The 19,133-nt window shown below is 40.5% G+C and overlaps 1 protein-coding gene across 1 annotated transcript in view; it reads right to left on the bottom strand.

The window, feature by feature from the left end:
- Window positions 1-337: 337 nt before the first annotated feature.
- HSD17B12 (hydroxysteroid 17-beta dehydrogenase 12) overlaps window positions 338-19,133 on the bottom strand; it is a 152,066-nt gene continuing 133,270 nt past the window's right edge. Inside the window, exons 8-11 of the mRNA XM_003781244.3 lie at window positions 14,670-14,751; window positions 13,007-13,072; window positions 742-891; window positions 338-452 (exon numbers count right to left, since the gene is read on the bottom strand). Coding sequence (XP_003781292.1) covers window positions 348-452; window positions 742-891; window positions 13,007-13,072; window positions 14,670-14,751 — 403 coding nt within the window. The 3' untranslated portion in view covers window positions 338-347. The remainder of the gene's footprint in view (window positions 453-741; window positions 892-13,006; window positions 13,073-14,669; window positions 14,752-19,133) is intronic.

The following is a 19,133-nucleotide window of genomic DNA, read 5'->3' as shown; positions in this document are numbered from 1 at the left end:
ATATATATATATATATATATTTTTTTTTTTTTTTTTTTTGGGCAGTTTTTTTGGCCAGGGGGCCGGCACCTTACTCCTTTGAGCCACAGGCGACACTCAGTTCTATATTCATTTGATATAAGCATTTATGTTAAGCATCAGAATTACTCCTAGTAGTATCCAGAATAAATGTCAGAAACTCCTAAAAACAATTTCCATTTTCCTCCCAATTCAGACAATATTTAGGCATGTTAGTTTTAGAACTACCGAAACAACAAGCGTAGACCTTAAAGACCACTGGGCTGCCTTGCAGTGAACATGCACAGGCCGGAGCAGCTGACCAAGTTACTCAGTGTAGTTGTCAGTGCTTAGTTCTTCTTGGTTTTCTTCAGATAGCGAGCCCGTGTGGACTTGTTGAGACTCATGGTCACCTTATAACAAATCCAAGGAGGCAGGTTGGTCAATGCCAAGCCCTAGAGGGGAAAAAAGGGAGAGATATAATTAGAGCTTATAATTTGGGCTGAATTAAAGGATGATTCAATGTTTTAATATGTAATGGTACTGTTGCTTTATTTATGGATAGTTTTTTTTATGGGTAGATCTTAAAGTTTGGGTGTATAGTTTAAAATAAAACATAGATGCCTTATTAGTATGTCTAGATAATGTATATACATGCTAACATATCACATACTATGTTGTGATTCAGTGGGAAAGAAAACCCCAAACCAAAAGTACTGATTTGGGACTTAAAAATCTACATACCATAAGAGAATGGATGGGGTATCCATTGGTCCGGGATTGCAATCCTACTGTTTTAATCGCAGACTTCACAAATATCTCCGGAGGGGGTTTATCCAAAGTTGGCTTTCTGATGTTAGCCATTTTTGTGGCTACATAGCCTGGCAGGACACTCTGGAAAGGCAACACCCCCCCCAAAGAAAACATGCCACGGATTAGGAAGGCCACTAACTCAGAATTCACAGGTGTGTGACTGCTCTCAGTGGTATAAACATTCAGATGAAATCTAAAATTTGTATCTTTAGAGAAAGGGAAGCGTCTCTCTAAACCCGGCTTGACAGAACACATGACAGCATCACACAAATTGTAACCAATCAATCAATAAATCAGAGTTTGAGAATGGGAAAAGTACTAAAAATAAGTAGAAATAGGCTTGGTGTAGTGACTCATTCCTGGAATCCTAGCACTGAGGCAGGGGGTTTTCTGGAGCTCAGGAGTACAAGAGATCAGCCCGAGCAAGAATGAGACCCCATCTCCATAAAAAATAGAAAAAGATTCCCCAGCCATGTTGGTCCAACCCTTTAGTCCCAGCTACTTGAGAGGCTGAGGCAGGAGGACTGCCTCAGCCCTGGAGCTTGAGGGTACAGTGAGCTATGATGACGCCACTGGACTCCTTCCAGGATGACAGAGGGAACACTGTCTCACACACGCACAGCAGAAATATACCTTTTAAACCTTTAAAAAATGCATGAAGTAGAAATCTAGAGAACATTTCAAGATAGGATACCCTTTCTATCCTGACTAAGCTGAACAATGATATAGAAACATCAAGGAGGAGATGCTACTATTTTCCCCAGTTTATACTTAATAAAGCTTGTTCTACCATCTTGGTCTTTCTAAAATAGACATTTTCTCAGCCTTGGGCTACTCCTTTTCTTCCCTAGTTACTTACCATTCTTGCTGCTTCCTAGTTTTAGAAACCTTGCTATTGAGAAGGTAGAACCACCTCCCTCTTTTTCTTCTTTTTGAGTAGGAGACAGTCTAACAATATGGAAACAGGTTGGGTGTGGTGGCTCACTCCTATCATCTCTGCACTTTGGGAGGCTGGAGATGATGACCAGGAGTTTCTAAGGCCTTGCTATATTTCAGATGTGTGCTATATAAGGAAATACTATTACAACAAGTCCTGAGTCATTATATGAGAGGCTTCTTCTGTGGTCTGAAATAGCTTAGGCATGGTAGTTCATTGAAGAATGAATATATTCTGTTTATCTCACATGTGTGAAAGGAAAGTACATAAATTGCAATGATAATTCTATCAGAGAAGAGGTTTGGTTCCAACACATGGTCATCAAAATCAAAAACTTCATTGCTAAAGGCAGAAAAGAAATTGAGATTTGTTCTACATGATGGATTTCTGTTCTTCTGAGATGTAGAAAGAGCAGTAGTCTCTTTGGACTATTGTGCATGTGTGGGTTTTTTGTTTTGTACTTTTTCCACTCCAACTAAGAGCCAAGGAATACAACCTACCCTCTTGACAGGTGGGTTGAAACTTCAGCTTGCCAGTTAGAACTAAGAACCCAAGAGCCTAAAGCTACTGTCATCCTCCACCTTTCATGGTTCCCTTCCTTACAGCCTCAAAGCCACACTAAGCAAACTAACTTCACTGAAGTACTCTAAGACCGAGTCCAACTATAATTAGGAAACCTTGGATTTCTGAAAATTTGTTTATTGAAATGACCACTTAACATTTATCCCTTGCTTTAGAAGCAAAGTTTATTTTGCGAAAAAGATCTTTAATTTTAAAACCATTTTGCTAGAAGGATATAGCAATGAAAGCACAGACCAAAGAGAGATCTCAGCGTAAGTGTGAAATGCAGAGTTCAGTGAGGCTCTCACAACGGGTAGGGGAAGTTTGTTCACCAAGCAAAGCAGAACAGCAAAGAAAGCAAAACAGTACACACATGTGCCTCAAATAATGAAGAAACACAAGTAAGCCATCTCTACGACTCGGGCTTAAAAGTCACCAAAAAGTAAAGATTAAAAAACCATTTCCCTACATAGATCACAAGCCTGCTAAGTATTATAAAGTTTTGAACTTGTTGAGCTAGAGATGGCATGATCATTATACTTTTCAATTGTGTTATAATTGTTGGTTTCTTTCTTCCATCCTTTCTTCCTCTCTGAATCTGTATGTGGTATAAGATGGACTCTTCGCTCTTCCAGGAGAATTAAGTTGCACTGTCTGACTGAACCACTTGATGGTGCCACAAGTTAAGTCATCGTTGAGCTAAACCATGGACAGTCTAGAGAAGCCCCTGGCTCTGGAGGTGGGGACAAGAGAGGCGTACTCTCAGAATTCCAAATCACTTATGTTTTCCCAGCTAATAAATGTAAATCCTATTCTGGAAAGGGTATTTATTTTCATAATGGTTTAAAATCAAGGCCTAGCAGAGAATGGGAAGGATGCAGAGATGAAACAGCTTTTCAGCTTAGTCTTAAATGAAGTGGAAGAGCTTGCCAGGTAAACAAATAAGGGAACAGCAGGAGCCAAGAAAAGGAGACAGAGAAGAACGTGATGTTTTCAGGGAACTCCGAGTAGTTCAGTCTGCTTCAAAAGTCAGAAATGCATGAGGTGGTGGAAGGATGGAGGCAAAATGATACAGAAAACTAAGTCAAATCACTGAATGGTCTCAGTTTCTAGAACACACCACAATGAAGACCAGGTCTTATTCACCACTGTACTAGCCGTGCTTACTACAGTACCTGGCACACAGTGGGGGTACAAGGAACATCTACTGAATGAGGCAGCAAAAGAACACTTCCTTACAGACAGCACTAACTTAGCACTGGGGTTCCTTTCCACTACTGTGGCCCAGAAAATCAATTACATCGGGAAGCTGATAATACGAAAATTTAAGCCAAAATTTTAGATACTCTGAACCTTAACCCTAACCCTATTTAAACAATTACCAATGTATACATCTTGCTACTTGCTAAGAATTTAGAAAGGGATGTTTTAGTCATTTAGGTATATCCTAGATGTAAAGAAATATTTTAGTCATCTAGGTACATCCTTAAACTGTTAAACAAAACCCAACCAGTGATAATTAATCCATTTCTCTTACTCAGGGAAGCTTTATGAGAAACAGATAAAGAAGACAGTCATACTTTTATAGGAAGCCATTTTGAGCAGAAGAAATTTTAAAAGTTTGCTCATGTTCAACAAATTGCCTTCATAAATATTGCCAGATCAGAAACAACCTGACCTTGACAGCTGCCGATGTGGGCCAGTGTCCTAGTCCTAAAACCTCTATAAGTTGACCACCCAAGGGGTTGTGACAAACTGGCCAACATTTGGAGGTGGTCAACATAAGGAACTAGGCCTAGTGATATGTACATGTGGCGCATGCCTCGTCTATGTAAATCAGGGCAACGTAAGGATGTGGTCAATGTAGGGAGGTGGTCAACTATAGAGGTGTTATTAATTAGGCAATAAAGCAAAACTATTGGTGCTTTGTTCTTGTTCAGCCTGTTTTTAAAAAAAAAAATCACTGGAAACAACTTTGTATCTTTTTCACACCCATTGGAGCATCTTGCTTAGATATCTGGACTTCATGAAACATATTTAGGGGGTCTTGAGTCAGAACAAGAATGCCATGGAGTAATGGGAAGAAGTGTGCCCAAACTGTATGGTGGATTTTTAAGAATCAATGAACCTTAGAATTTCCCATAATAGAGCCTCCTTCATGTGTAGAGATCTGTGTTCTAAACATGCATTCTCAATTTATATATGGGCAGAACAGCTGACAACAATCATTTGGGAAAATGTAGATCGCTAAGACACCAGACTCCATTCTATTTGTATAGTATGGGATTCTAGACATGGTGCCTAATCTGAGTGTTAAATTCACCAGTGTAGGCAGCACACATTCTTAAGGCAGAAGTTGGGCTCCTATGAGGTATATTAGAGAAATTTCACTTTCTTAAATCTGAGTATTCATTTACCATTTCAGGACTTAATATCCTCCCCCAAATCTGAATAATTATACACATATATTCTAGTTTTGGAGTTTGCATTACTTTATTTGCAGACCATGAAATGAGCTTTTCCACAAAAAGACCCTTAATTATCTAATTGGTAGACACCGAAGACTGTCTAGAAAATGTTAGAAAGAAAGCAATTGTTCTGGTGGTGCAGAGATCCCTGGTTACACAGCAGTGAAAAAGGGCCCTATAAAAACAATAGGCATAAATCTTAGGACCTAAGTCCAAAGTGAGGGCTGACTGATAATCCTGGAAATGACCTACCTCCAAATATGTGAAATTTGTATTAACATTCAAGGAACAAAAGGAAAAACAGTGTAATCTTAGAAAAGCATTCATTCAACAATAGATTATTTCCCAGGCACCAGCTAGAATGTTTTAGGCACTGGGAATACAGCTGTAAATAAAAACAGAGTCCCTAATCTCACAGAGCTAACAGTTTAGTAGGGGCACATGGACCACAAACAAATAATAAAAAAGGCATACAATATTGGCAGGTGATGATAAAAAGGAAGAAGAAAAATTAAATCTGGGTAAAGGACAGAGGTGACAGAGGTTACTTCTACAGTTGAGCTGATCAAGAAAGAGCCCCCTCTGATGTGTGACATGTAAGCACAGAAGGAGGGAGCTAGTCAAAGGATATCTGGGCTGGGGGAAGAGCCTTTTGGACCGAAGGAACAGCATGTACAAAGGCCCTGAGGTGAACGTGTGCTCAGGGTGTTTCTGTAACTACAGGGAGGCCACAGAAGTAGCCGGGTAGGGAGGGAGCAAGGTAACGCACAAGTCTGAAATCTGCGCAGCATGGCTCATAAGAACTCAAGGCTTCACTCTGTAAGGGGTAAGAAGCCATGGGAGAATTTTTAGACGAGGGGTGAAATAACTAGATTTTGATTTAAAGAGATAATTTTGGCTGCTTTAAGTAGACTGGAAAGGTTATAAGCCTGGATGGGAGTAGGGATACCAGCAAAGGAGATAGTGCAAAATGTCTAGGACAAGCTGTAATGGTGGTTCAGATCGTAGTGGCAGCAACGGAAGTCATAAGAAGAGTTCAGATAGTGGATGTCCTTCAAGTATTAACTAAAGTCACTTAGTAAATCCTGAAGGATTAAATCTGGGATGTGAGAAAATACATAGGGTAATAGGGAAAAAACAATCAGCACTGGTTGAAATCAGGGCAACCAGGACTCAAACTCCAGCCTGACCACTGACTAGCTGTGTGAACTGTGTGAACTGGAGTAAGATACTCACTGACTGAGCCTTATGTCGTCCTCTGAAACAGGGGGATACAGCATCTTCCTTATCACACTATTACGAGAATTAAATAGAATGCAGAATACTGTCAGTTAGAGTGTGGAGTCTGACCTCTAGGATGTCTTAGCAATCATTTGTATTTTCAGAATGAATTTGGAAAGAAAAACGTGGCTTAATTTTTATATTCTGTAAGAGGTGTAAGAATAGCCATTTTCCAGAGAGGATCTCTGACTGTTGAAGTGACCATCTGGACAGGTTAGCCGAGGACACAGATTTAATAATTTGGAAGGACTCTAACGTTTTTAGATCTTACACAGTCATAAAGGGCCAAGAAAAAAAGACATTATCACTGACAAAACCATGGATTCCCCAGGTTAGAAAGAGTCTGAGTCCAATTATCCCCCAAAGACTAATTGTACTATTCTTAAGCAACTTCTCAAAGTTGGTACAGTTGACCAAAAAAATGAATATTTCCAGTGAGAATCTTTATATTGCTTAGGATTCTCTATTTAGACCCCATTTGCACTCAAGACACACTCTGTTACCTCCTTTTATTTCCACTGGCAATTAACAAGAAGAATGGATGGAGACTATATTTTCACTCCCAGTAGACATTTCTCGATAGTTAGCTTTCTAGCTCTTTGAAGCCCAATAGAGCTATATGATTACTCTAAGCAATAACACAGACAGAAATACCATCTTTCATTAAAAACAAAATCCTTTAATTTTGTTTTCTCCCTTATCACAGTTTTTCCTGTTTTGTAAATTTCACAAATCAACCCAAATCTGTTCTGATTAAAAACAGCATTTATAACTGAATTAACAAAACCACCAACTCTCATCACCAAAGAGAACAAAAACACTGGAAGGTAGTAACTTAAGGGAAGGAGGCCCAGAGGATTTCTTCATGATGTTAAGTTCACGTGTAAATGGAGTGTTGTAATATTCATTGTGGGGCAGCTGAAACCTACAGCTGCCCTCTCCGGGTGAGCTCTGCTTGCACCCCCACCCTTGCACCCCCATCCTGGTAGTCAGGTAAAGTAAAGTAAACCCCAGGAGATGCTTTCAGTTGGCAAATGACCAGAGACCTGGCATATCCTTTGGCCTGGGGAGGAAGACTGCAGGGCACAGAGCCACACCTCCGGGAGGGCACAGCACACAGAGCACAGGCTTTGGAGTTACTCAAACCCAGGTCACAAGCCCAGCTCGGGCATCCCCAACATTTCCCCCATTCCTGCACATATTACCCTCCTTTAGTTTCATTAGCAGTTATCGTTGTAAAAATTCATCTTCTTCACACATTTGTTTACTTGTTTATTGTTTGCCTCCAACCTCTTAAATATAAATTCAACCACAGTAGGAACTCTTTTATGCCACTGTACCCTCAACTGCTAGACTATTAGGTACCTTCTAGATATTTTTTGACTAAAGAAGTGTGGAACATGATATATACCTTTAGTTTTGGACTCCCTGTTGGCATAATATTTAAATATCTGTCTTCTCTCTTTGTGTGCTTTGAGGACAAAAACTGTCTCTCTCTTTTTTAAAGACACAGGGTCTCACTCTATTGCTCTGGATAGCAATGGTGCAATAAGAGTTCACTGCAGCCACAAACTCCTGAGCTCAAGCAATCCATCTGCCAGCTTTCCCAGAGAGTACCAGTGTGCACTATCCAGCCCAGTTATTAAAAAAAAATTTGGGGGGGGGGGTAGAGACAGGTTTTGCTATGTTGCCTAGGCTGGTCTAAAACTCCTAGCCTGCCAAAGCATTAGGATTATAGGTATGAACCACCATGCCTGCCCTCTGTGTGTGTGTGTGTATGTGTGTGTGTGTGCGCGTGTGCGTGTGTGTGCACTTTAATTAGCCATTTAATTTTATTTTATCTTACTTTTTTTTTTTTTGAGACCGAGTCTCACTCTGTTGCCCAGGCTAGAGTGCGGTGGCATCAGCCTATCTCACAGCAACCTCAAACTCCTAGGTTCGAGCAATCCTTCTGCCTTAGCAGAGGCTGAAACTATAGGCATCTTCCGCAATGCCTAGCTAATTCTTCTGTTTTTAGTAGAAATGAGGTATCACTCTTGCTCAGGCTGCTCTCCAACTCCTGAGCTTAAGGGATCCTCTCACCTCGGCCTCCCAGAGTGCTAGAATTACAGGCCGGAGCTGCCCCCTGGCCTGTGTTTTACTGGCTTTTGTTTCCTCACCGCCTAGCTAAGGACCTGGCAAAGAGTGAGCCACTGTTTAGTAAACTGAACTGACCTTAGGCAAATTACCACCCCTCTGGATCCTTACCCTCCCGTTTGTAAAATGGGACTAGGTTAACGCTGATGTCAAATAAGATAACAACCTAGGTGAAAATGTGAGGCATATCATAACCATCCAATAAATATAAGTTTCTTCCCTCTCTTCTTCACGTTACACATCATTTCCCAGTTTGAGCATGCCTACATATGCCACATCATTTATCCCACTGGCCAGAAGAGGAGACTAAGGCTCAAAGTAATAAAGCAGCTCTCTGTACTTGACATGGTAACTGAATGGTGCCAGCAGCGCTCCAATCTCGGTCTGCTGACCTCAAGCTCAGTGTCCTTTCCTCACGGCCTCTATGTACACGGTAACCAGTGGGGTCTGCCTAATCCACAGCCTTGAATGGGAAAACTGATCATGTTGTAGCTGCAACTTTTTGCTTTGAAAAGACTGACTATCCAGGCAGGGCTTCATGAATTCTTTGGCAATGAAAACCTCTTTAAAAGGCAGGTTTATGAGGAAACACCATTAGAGGCTAAACGTAGGAGAAATTATGATGGGAGCAGGGCGTCTGGGTGGTTTTAGTGTTGCCCCACAGACTGCTTATTAGCGGAGAGAAAACAAGAATTAACTGCACAGCAGAGAAACCCGGTAACACCTCAACCTGAGCGCCAGAATCACCACCACCAATGAGGGGCGGATGGATCTGTGTCTCCTGACGCAATGCCCAGAGAAGGACAAGACGTCATGTATGTGATATTTTGGCCAGGAAAACAAAACTTGAATCTCACCATGAAGCAGCAGCAGATTAAACCCCACATGAGGAATGTGTAATGAAAAGATCCAGGGAGGAGCACTGTGCTCTTCAAAAATGTCAATGTCATAAAAGCCAAAGAAAGGCTGTGGCTATATTCCAGATTAAAGGAAACAAAAAAGCCGAACAACTCAATATAACACCTAATTCTAAGTTGAATTTGTAACTGGAGGGCCAAAAATTCTATAAAGACTATTATGGGGTCAAAAATCAGGCACAGACCAGACATTAGATAAAAATATTCTATCAATGTTAAATCTGAGTTGGTGACTGTATTGTGGTTATATGTGAGAACATCCTTATTATTCGGAAATAGACACCCAAGTGTTTAGCGGTAAAGGACCATAAAATGTGTAACTTTTTCCCCAATATAAGACAAATATGGTAAAATGCTAACAATAAATGAACCTAAGAGGAAAGGCTATTAGAGTGCTCTGTAAGATTTTATTCTTGTCACTTTCCAAACATTTGAAATTATTTCTAAATAAAATGTTTTTTTAAATCACGAAAGCTTATGAGTGTTTTATAGAATAAGAGTTCAAGAGGTATGGTTTTAAGATTTAGTCTTAGCCACTTCCTACTTGCTCAGTGCTAATCATTTTTTTTTTGAGACAGAGCCTCAAGTTGTCCCCCTGGGTAGAGTGCCCTGGCATCACAGCTCACAGCAACCTCCAACTCCTGGGCGGAAGCAAGTCTCCTGCCTCAGCCTCCCAAGTAGCTGGGACCACAGGTGTCCACCACAACGCCTGGCTACTTTTGCTTTTGGTTGCAGCCATCATTTTTGTTTGGTGGGCCCGGGCTGGATTCGGACCGCCACCTCAGGTGTATGTGGCTGGCACCTTAGCCACTTGAGCCATAGGCGCCGAGCCCTCAGTGTTAATCATTAATGACTACAGGACAGACAGAAGCAGCCTGGGAGTAGGGCCCACTACCCAGCTGGTCAGATTACCGTGGAGTTGCTCTTTGAATGATTTAAGCATAGTTTTCTTTGACTAGACTTTAATTATAAAGTAATAATGAGAATAAATAGTCCTCATCAACAGAACACACTAGGTTTGCTGGAGAATGTGCTTCTTATCCTCTGTTCAAAATCAATAGACAGAGCCTATCAGGCCCGAAATCACCCCCCAGGGCATTTATATCAACTTATTGCTACCATTTGTTTGCATTTACAGGAAATGATTATATATTGGCAAACTGCTTTTTTTTTTTTTTTTGAGACAGAGTGGCAGTAAGTCGACCTTGGTATAGTGTCATGGTGTCACAGCTCACAGCAACCTCAAACTCTTGGGCTTAAGTAATTCTCTTGCCTCAGTCTTCCAAGTAGCTGGGACTACAGGTGCCTGCCACAACACCCGGCTATTTTCCGCTGCAGTTGTCATTGTTGTTGTTGTTTTAGCTAGCCCAGTTGGGGCTCAAATCCCACAGTCTCAGTGTATGTGACTGGCACTATAACCATTGTACTATAGGCACTGAGCTGCCAAATCTGAATTCTTTTTTTTTTTTTTTTGAGACAGAGTCTCAAGCTGTCCCCCTGGGTAGAGTACCATGGCATCACAGCTCACAGCAACCTCCAACTCCTGGGCTCAAGCGAGTCTCCTGCCTTAGCTTCCCAAGTAGCTAGGACCACAGGCGCCCACCACCACGCCCGGCTATTTTTTGGTTGCAGCCGTCATCGTTGTTTGGTGGGCCTGGGCTAGATTTGAACCCGCCACCTTAGGTGTATGTGGCTGCGCCTTAGCCACTTGAGCCACAGGCGCCAAGCCCAAATCTGAATTCTTAAAGAAAAATAAATTTTTTTTGAAACAGAGTCTAACTCTATCACCTTTGATAGAGTGCCATGGCGTCATAGCTCACAGCAACCTCTAACTCCTGGGCTCAGGTGATTCTTTTGCCTCAGCCTCCCAAGTAGCTGGGACTACAGGTGCCAGCCACGATACCTAGCTTTTTTTTTTTTTTTTTGGTAATTATTTCTTTTTTTTGAGACAGAGTCTCAAGCTGTCACCCTGTGTAGAATGCCATAGAGTCACAGCTCACAGCAACCTCCAACTCTGGGGCTTCAGTGATTCTCTTGCCTCAGTCTCCCAAGTAGCTGGGACTACAGCGGCCTGCCACTATCCCTGGCTATTTTTTGGTTGCAGTTGTCATTGTTGTTTGGCAGGCCCAGGCTAGATTTGAACCCATCAGCTCTTGTGTGTGTGGCTGGCGCCCTAGCCACCTGAGCTACAGGCACTGAGCCCAATCAGTTATTTTTAGACGAGGGGGTCTCTCTCTGGTTCAGGCTGATCTTGAACCTGTGAGCTCAGGCAATCAATCCACCTGCCTCAGCCTCCCAAAGTATTAGGATTACAATCATGAGCTACCGTGTCCAGCTTAAAGGAAATTTTTAAATGCTCTTATAAAGTTAAAAATAAAAAAGTTGAGGGAAAGATAAGTAGAGAAAGGGAAGGAAAAATATTAATAATACAAAACAATCGAAAACTTGAAAAACATACTCTTTTCCTCCCTGAAAAGAACGATCTGATGTACATGTGCACGGAGGTAAACTTAAAGAGATAGCTTTCCTTCCAGAGATTATAAAAAAAGATTAAATTTGGCTACACAGCATTAGTCTAGAAGCCATTCAGATAGAGAAGTTGAGAACTGAAGACCAGGAGTACACGGGAGCAACAGAAGCAGCTCAAAAACCCTAAATACTGCACAGCATGACCATGCACCACCAGAAATTCGGTGAGGCCGTGCAAAATGCAGGTCTCCAGTATACTCTGAATGACCTGTGCCATTAGCAACACCAAGACAAACAAGATTAATGGCCTATTCTCAAGAATACGTGGAGGAAGGGGAAAGAAGGAATGGCCAGAGAGTGGCAGGCAGAGATATAATAAGCTCTAAGGAGAGCAGAAGGAAAGGCATGCCCCAACGTGCCGAGGGGCTGAGAGAATGTTTCCCAGGGCAAGTGAATGGTGGCCTGAGCTTTGAAAGATGGACAGGAGTCATAAGGCTCAGGTGCAAACAGGGCTGGGAGGAAACTCAGTGAGTAGATTTGCAGAGAAGCTGAGGAAAGAGACGCCAGCAGAAGAGCCAGTCGTGGATCTGTACAGCGCAGAGCAGAGCACCTACTGGACTCCACGGCGTCCACTTGGCCTGAACACAGGGGAGGGGAAGGTGGTGGCTACAGGGTGGCCATAGAGTTTGTGTGCAACTTAAAATAGTTTAACACGGTAAATTGCTCATGAACTTTGTGTCCACCCATATATATAAATTCCACTCAGTAGAATTTTATGTGGCTGTAAAAAGGAAGAAAATTCTGACATGCTTCAATATGGATGAACCTTGAAGACATGTGAAGTAAAAGGTCAAATACTGTGTGCTTCCACTCACTGGGGGTACTAAGAGTAATCAAATTCATAGCAAAATAGAACAGCAGTTGCCAGGGACTAGAGGGAGGAGGAAATGGGGAGTTAGTGGTGTTTAATGGGTACAGAGTTTCACTTTTGGAAGATGAGACTAGTTCTGGAGATGGACAGTGGCAATGGGTACACAACACTGTGAATATACTTAACATCCCTGAACTATGCTGGAAAGTAACTAAAATGGTAGATTTTAGTTATGTATATTTTATTATAATTAAAAAAAGATATTGATGGTCTCAGTTTCTTGAAATAAAAGCCTAAGGACTTAAAATAATTATGCCTCGGTTATTTATACTATATTTAGTTCTACTTTAGGTATCCCCATTTAAAACTCCGGAGAATAATTTTTTAAAATCTAGACTTAAGGGCATAAAAGAAAAAGAAACCATGTCTTTAATGATGTGCTCACGTCACCTTCACTTACTGAGAAAGGTGATTTTTTTTCGTTGCCAAGACAGCAACAGTTGCTCTGGAGACCACACAAAAACAGGGACACTTAACTGAAACAAACCCCACTCACCTGCACAAAGATGCCCTTGCTCCCATACTCCTCATGAAGGCACCGAGAGAAGAAGTCTACAAAAGCCTGGGCGGGTGGTGGGAGTGACAAGAAAACATGCACATTACATCAGTCTGCTTGAGTTGTAGCCATGGAAACAAGAAAATAATAAACTAACCATTTAATGCTACCCTTTCTAATCATTTTTTTTATTTCACCTGCAGAAGAGACCTTAAAAAACACCTCAACATCTCAAATTGTTTTTCTCTAGCAGTAGAGGAAGCATTATATGACCAAATATAATATTCGCTTTCTTAACCTTCCCATTTACACCAACAGACCAAATAGAATATTCAGACCAAGTTTTGATTTAACTGGAGAAGCTGCTTTTTATCCATTTTTTCAAACCAGAAAATTATTTTCCAAGGGGAAAAAAAATTTATCTTATATAATAAAGGGTTTATTTCTTCTCTCTACTTCCACTCAAACAGATATATGACTTCTGTTTAACTCTGTTCCATGGGGATTTTGTTGTTGCTAAAAAGAAAACAGCAAGCCTTCTCTTGGTGTCTGGGGACAGCAGGATTCGGGAAGTGTAGAGATGAATGTGACAGCCCATCTTCTTCTGATAACACAGGAGAACACAGTGTGCCATTTTTCAAATGTGGACTCAACCTTAGACTTGAAATGCAAATTATCAACAATGACTGTAGATTGGTAATAACTGTGTGTTCATGGAGCACAACAGACAAGAAACTGGGAATTCACCAATCCCTGTAAGAAAACATGGCATCCTTTTTAAACATGCCTAGAATATGTTCCACAGACACAGAAAGCAAGTAGACTGCAGAACTTGGGGGGTGGTGCTAAGCTTTTTCAAAAGATAGTACTGTCTTTTCAAGTAAAAAAGAAGATAGGCATTTTCCTTCCATTACAATTACATGTTGTTATTGTACATGTATTTTTGATTTTTCCCTAAAAGCTTGCTTAATGTAAATAAACATCTGCATGGTCATTTTTCCTTCAGCCATATATTCCATACGTCAACAGTGTATCTGCAGATGGTCCTGCGGACCAGCAGGCAGGAGCAGTTGTATTCTAAATTATTTCCCTAGTAGTCACGTGGAGATGAATGATGATGCTGTATGAAATGATGACATCTTACCAAGAGTTCTGGAAGAGTCTCATCTCATCCCAGAGGCAACAATGAATATCTATGAATTCTGGATAATGTGGCAAAATATTTATACTCTCACCTAGTCTATTCTGTGCCTGCTATGTACATTTATGAACTGACTTAGTTCTATGCTGGGTGAACTGGACCCATTCATGTATCAGATTTCTAACCTGAGTCATCACATCATGGTCTAAACGAATGAGCTAACTGGTCTAGGTCAGTTCTCTGTGGACAGCACAAGTACCTCTTCTAAAATCAGTAATCTACTGGGAATAAAACAGCACCCGTGGATCTGATATCCTGGGGCCCCGTTTGTAAGTTTACACCTATCAGTATGTCTCCAGCTCTGGTTTTCCTGGAACCTGTGTGGGGTATTTTCCTCTTGTCTCAGGCCACTGGAAAACTGCCAAGAGTATAACTTCCAGAAAGTGAAATCCACGTTAATTTCTCAAACTGAAAAGGATTCCGCATCCTTACATGGACAGGATTTACTAGAACTTTGCTCACCTTGGTTGCAGAGTAGATGGTCAGCAGTGGAACTGGTAACATGCCAGAGGCAGATGAGATATTCAGAATTGCCCCTTTGGATCTAAAAGGGAAATGTATTGAGTAAAAGGACTGAAAACTTATACACGGTTTGTGAATTAGAGACTGAGATATACAGTATAATTATTTGAAACAGAATAACATGGCTATTTTTCTAACACAAGTCTCTCCCTGCCTTTCATCAGTGTGTGATCTGCTCGGTCAGTGAATGAGGCATAATTCAATCAACTAAAAATAGCTCTTTACGATTAGCTCATGTCCCAGTCTTGAAATCCAGGCCATGACTAGATGAGATTTCCAGTCTCCTCAATTCGATCGCTCCCCTCTGAGGCCTTTTCTGGTCCTTTCACTTAGAGAGACTGTTATATTCCTTGTATGCCCCTTTATGTTTCTCTTCTCATCATCGATTACCTTCCTATAGCATTTAATCCTTCTATGTGTATAAACATACCACCCCCCCGCAACAAAACCAAAAGTTTCTGGACATAACTAACTGCAAACACTCTGGACTGAGCATGTAGCGAATAGACGCTCAATAAAACCTTGTAGCAATCAGTGAATGGCTACCGCCAGCCCTCCTACCTTCTCTGAGCTATAGACATCTGGACACCAAACAAAGAATTGACTCTAAAACTGTGCAACTCTATAGATCATCCAATTGTATATTTTTGCCAGTTTCTACTGTAATTTTTAGAGACAATGAAAGTGAAAAGCCAGAAAGTTACCAGGAATTACTAATTGTACAAGTAAATGAATACTGGATTGAGAAAAGAAATGCTATCGATGTATCAGCTGTTAGTAAGCATATACAGGTTAGGTAAAGTGTGGGATTATCGTCTCAGAATGTCAGAACCACCAACCCTCTTCTCAGAGGGCTCCCATTCTGCAGCTACTGCGAGACTGACCCATCCACCCACTTGCCTCCATCCCGACTGCTCATTGTTCTGTGTCTGAATTTACTCCCCCAAGGCCTATATTTTTTAGCATTAAAAAAGGAACTAGAGTGTATAGGCCCCTTTTATGCAAAATAAGAAAGGAAACCTGATTAAAAGGCATTTAAGTTATTTTAGACATAAATCTGAAAAGAAATAATCCCCAAAGGTCACCCGTTCCATCTGCCAGCCTCCAGGCGAGATGCCACTTCAACCATCAAAGGGAAGTCTGGATCCTCAGCTTAATGTGTGTCACTGGAAACAAGTTGTTGTTTGGGGGTCTTTTTTTTTTTTTAAGCAAAAGTCTTTATTAGTAATACATACTTTCCTAGGCAATGAAAGGCATTAACATTTTTGTGATAGAAATCATACTTAAAATTTAAAAATGTTATTAGGGTTATGAAGAAAGTTGGAAATAGTAGCCAATAGATCAAAATTCTTGTATTTTTTGTGTCTCTCTCAGAAAAAAGAAAAGGCTTTTCTTTTTTAAAATAAGAGCTTGTATCAGGAATTAGAACTTAACCTTGCTAAGAAAACAACTGGTGAATTAGCAATGAATATCTAGTCATTTCATTTTATCTAAATCTGTGAGCAATTTCTTCGATAAAATCCACTTTTGTTATAGAAGACTTTTAATACCATATTAATTCAGATTCAGTACCTTAATCTTTTTGGGGTGCTGAATATGTTCTAAAATTATACTTTGGAGACCCATAGCTGTGTAAATATACTAAAAACCACTAATGCATACACTTCAAAGGAACAGATTTTATGGTATGTGAAATATATCTCAGTAAGTCTGTGCAAAGTGCAAGAGAAATACGTTTACAGTATTTTGGAATGTATCACCTTTGCACTGGCAGCAGATCCCCCAAGTGGAAGCCGAGAGAGCTATTGTATCTTATGCAACACAACACACTTTCTGGGAAGTAACCCCAAATCCTAACAAGTTAACCCAAGCATCCTTGGAGGTGTGGGCAGTGTTTTATTTTAATCCATTCTCACATAACCAGGAATTGCTATGTCTTCACTTGCTGAGATCAAGTGAAGAACAAGCCAGTTTGAAGTAGATGCTTCTAGAAGGTGATGCTTCTCATTGAACCTACAGCCTGCCAGGCCTGGTTTTATCAGCTGGACTTTATGCTCCATTATACTCAGATTAGCTGGGGTGGTTGTATGTGCCCTGGAACTAAAATCTTACATTTTTTATTTTATTCCTCACAAGTGGAATGCACTTTAAAAGTCTTGAAAAGTTAAAGTTTAATGCTATCAAATACATTTAAAAATTAAATCTTGACCTCATCGAAACAGAATCTTAACACTTCACTCACCAAAGCAATGACATCAACACAGGAAAAGTCATTTAAAGACAATAGAGGTTTCTTTCCCATTTTCAAAAATAATACACAACAATCCACTATGTCGCACTTGAACACAGTCCTGCACCTTTACTTGTTTGCTCCTCGAGACAACTGAGATCCTTGTTTCTCAAGTGTTCTACCCACCCTGATTTCTAGGGGGGAAGAGCTACTTAGAAGTAGTGAAAAGTCAGGATTTCAGGGCACTTTATACAAAACACAGCATTTGCACTCTAAAATACATTAAAACATCTAAGACTATCAAAGGATAGCATAAGAATGTACTAGACCTAGGTAAATGAAAGAACAGCATTTCCAGCTGTCCCAGAATGATGGAGAACAGCCCCTCTACAAACCTGTCCTCCCACGAAGCACACGTATTTGTCAAGCAAAACCTTCCCCCACATCCACACACACACCAGCATAAAATTCTCTCACTCTTTCTTTCCAAGGATAATAATATTCAACTTAGCTTTGTCTGAATCATAAATGGCACACTAATGTAAACTGCCGTAGTTCTGGTACTGCATACAGTATCTACTCTTTATGTAGAATTGGGTCTAAACATGCAGGGCTGTGAGGCACAAAGGACTTGCCTTTAAAAATCAACCACATTGTGTAGCTCTAATCCTCCATCTAAGCAGAATTAGTGACGTCAAACCAGTTTCCATGGCACAGCCAGACTCATGACAACTCTGTTATATCAAGCAGAAGGACAAAATGGTCTGCGCTTAATTGCACTCAGAAACAAACATAAAACCAAACCTGGGTTAATCTCTCTGTTTCTGGGGACTTGGGAACAATTCTAAGATTGGAGAGTATATGAAGAATTTTTGCTGAAGACTCAGTTGCTCTCACTTCAGCTATTTCCTAGTTTGTTATGACAAATATCCAAATAAATAAGCAGTATATTCCTAATTCCTCACACTGCTTACTTGTTAACAGCATGCAATGGTGTCTCAGTGGTACAAAGTACTGAGGTTCTATTAAGATTTAAATACTGCGAAAAGCAAAGCAGAAAACACCAACTGCTGATAAGAAGGCAGTTTTTCATATAAATGAATTATCTGTACTGACTAGTCTCCTGACAAGCCAAACATTAAACTCACCCAATTCTATAAAATTCGATGCCTTACATTTATAGCTTCCTGTAGCTGTGCTCTCTGATAAAATTCCTCAGACCTGTGAAATTCTCAGTAAGACTTTTCCTAATTGTCACCTGGATTTAAAAAAAAATGTGCAGACTTTATTTTATAAATGCTCCACTATTATATCAGACTCTTGCAATACCCTCGTCCACAGAGAAGGTGATAGTTCTCCTTTGCAATAAGTCACTGATTTCTGCCTTCCTCAGGAACCTCAGCACTACCCCACGCTGCAGGTGGGAAGAGAGAGGGAGGAGGCGTAAACGCTGCTGTGAGGACATGGAACCCCAGGGTCAACCTCAGTGTGGACAGCTAACTGTGGCGGGCAAGGGAGAATGTGCAAGAAAGACTCTACCTCAATTCTTTACTGATTTCCACTTCATGTCCGGCAATGCATAAGCATGCTCTTGGAGGGTCAATCCTTTTTTTTATTTTTAAGCTTAAATATAATACTGAAATTGTACAGACAGTTCTCTAACAGACTCTCCAGAAGACTGAGAAATATATCAAAATAGATTTCTATGTCAGAAAAGGATCCTGGAACACAGGGGTTAGGTATATAATTAGAATCAGCAATTCAAATTCTTACACAAATATTGCTTTGTTGAAGAAAGTTTGCAAACATTTAGTACATGAAAGAGAATTACCTGCCCTGAAACACCATAACATGTCATAATTCCACCTTAAGCAATACAGTATGAAAGAGGCTATTTTTAGCTTTTCCACGGTTGTTATGGCAACCACCTCCTGGCTCCAGCTGTACACAATGTTTATAATTCCAGGGAAGTGAAAAGAGCAAGTTTCCTCTATAATGTAATTATGCACTTTCTACTTCTATGGTAATAATACCTTAGTTTGATTATAGAGACTTGTTTAGAGATAGTCAGTTGGCCTTAGGCTATAGTTCTACAGGGTTTGGAAAATCTCATACATCAGAAGTAGAGCCAGGGAAAGGAAAACAACAACAACAAAGGATATTTATAAAGGGCT

This window comes from Otolemur garnettii, unplaced genomic scaffold (genome assembly GCF_000181295.1).
Source record: "Otolemur garnettii isolate 467f Iridium unplaced genomic scaffold, OtoGar3 scaffold00001, whole genome shotgun sequence".
In the NCBI taxonomy this organism is placed as follows: Eukaryota; Metazoa; Chordata; class Mammalia; order Primates; family Galagidae; genus Otolemur; species Otolemur garnettii.
The sequence above is the reverse complement of the archived record's forward strand: the minus strand, read 5'-3'. Positions and strand labels throughout refer to the sequence as shown.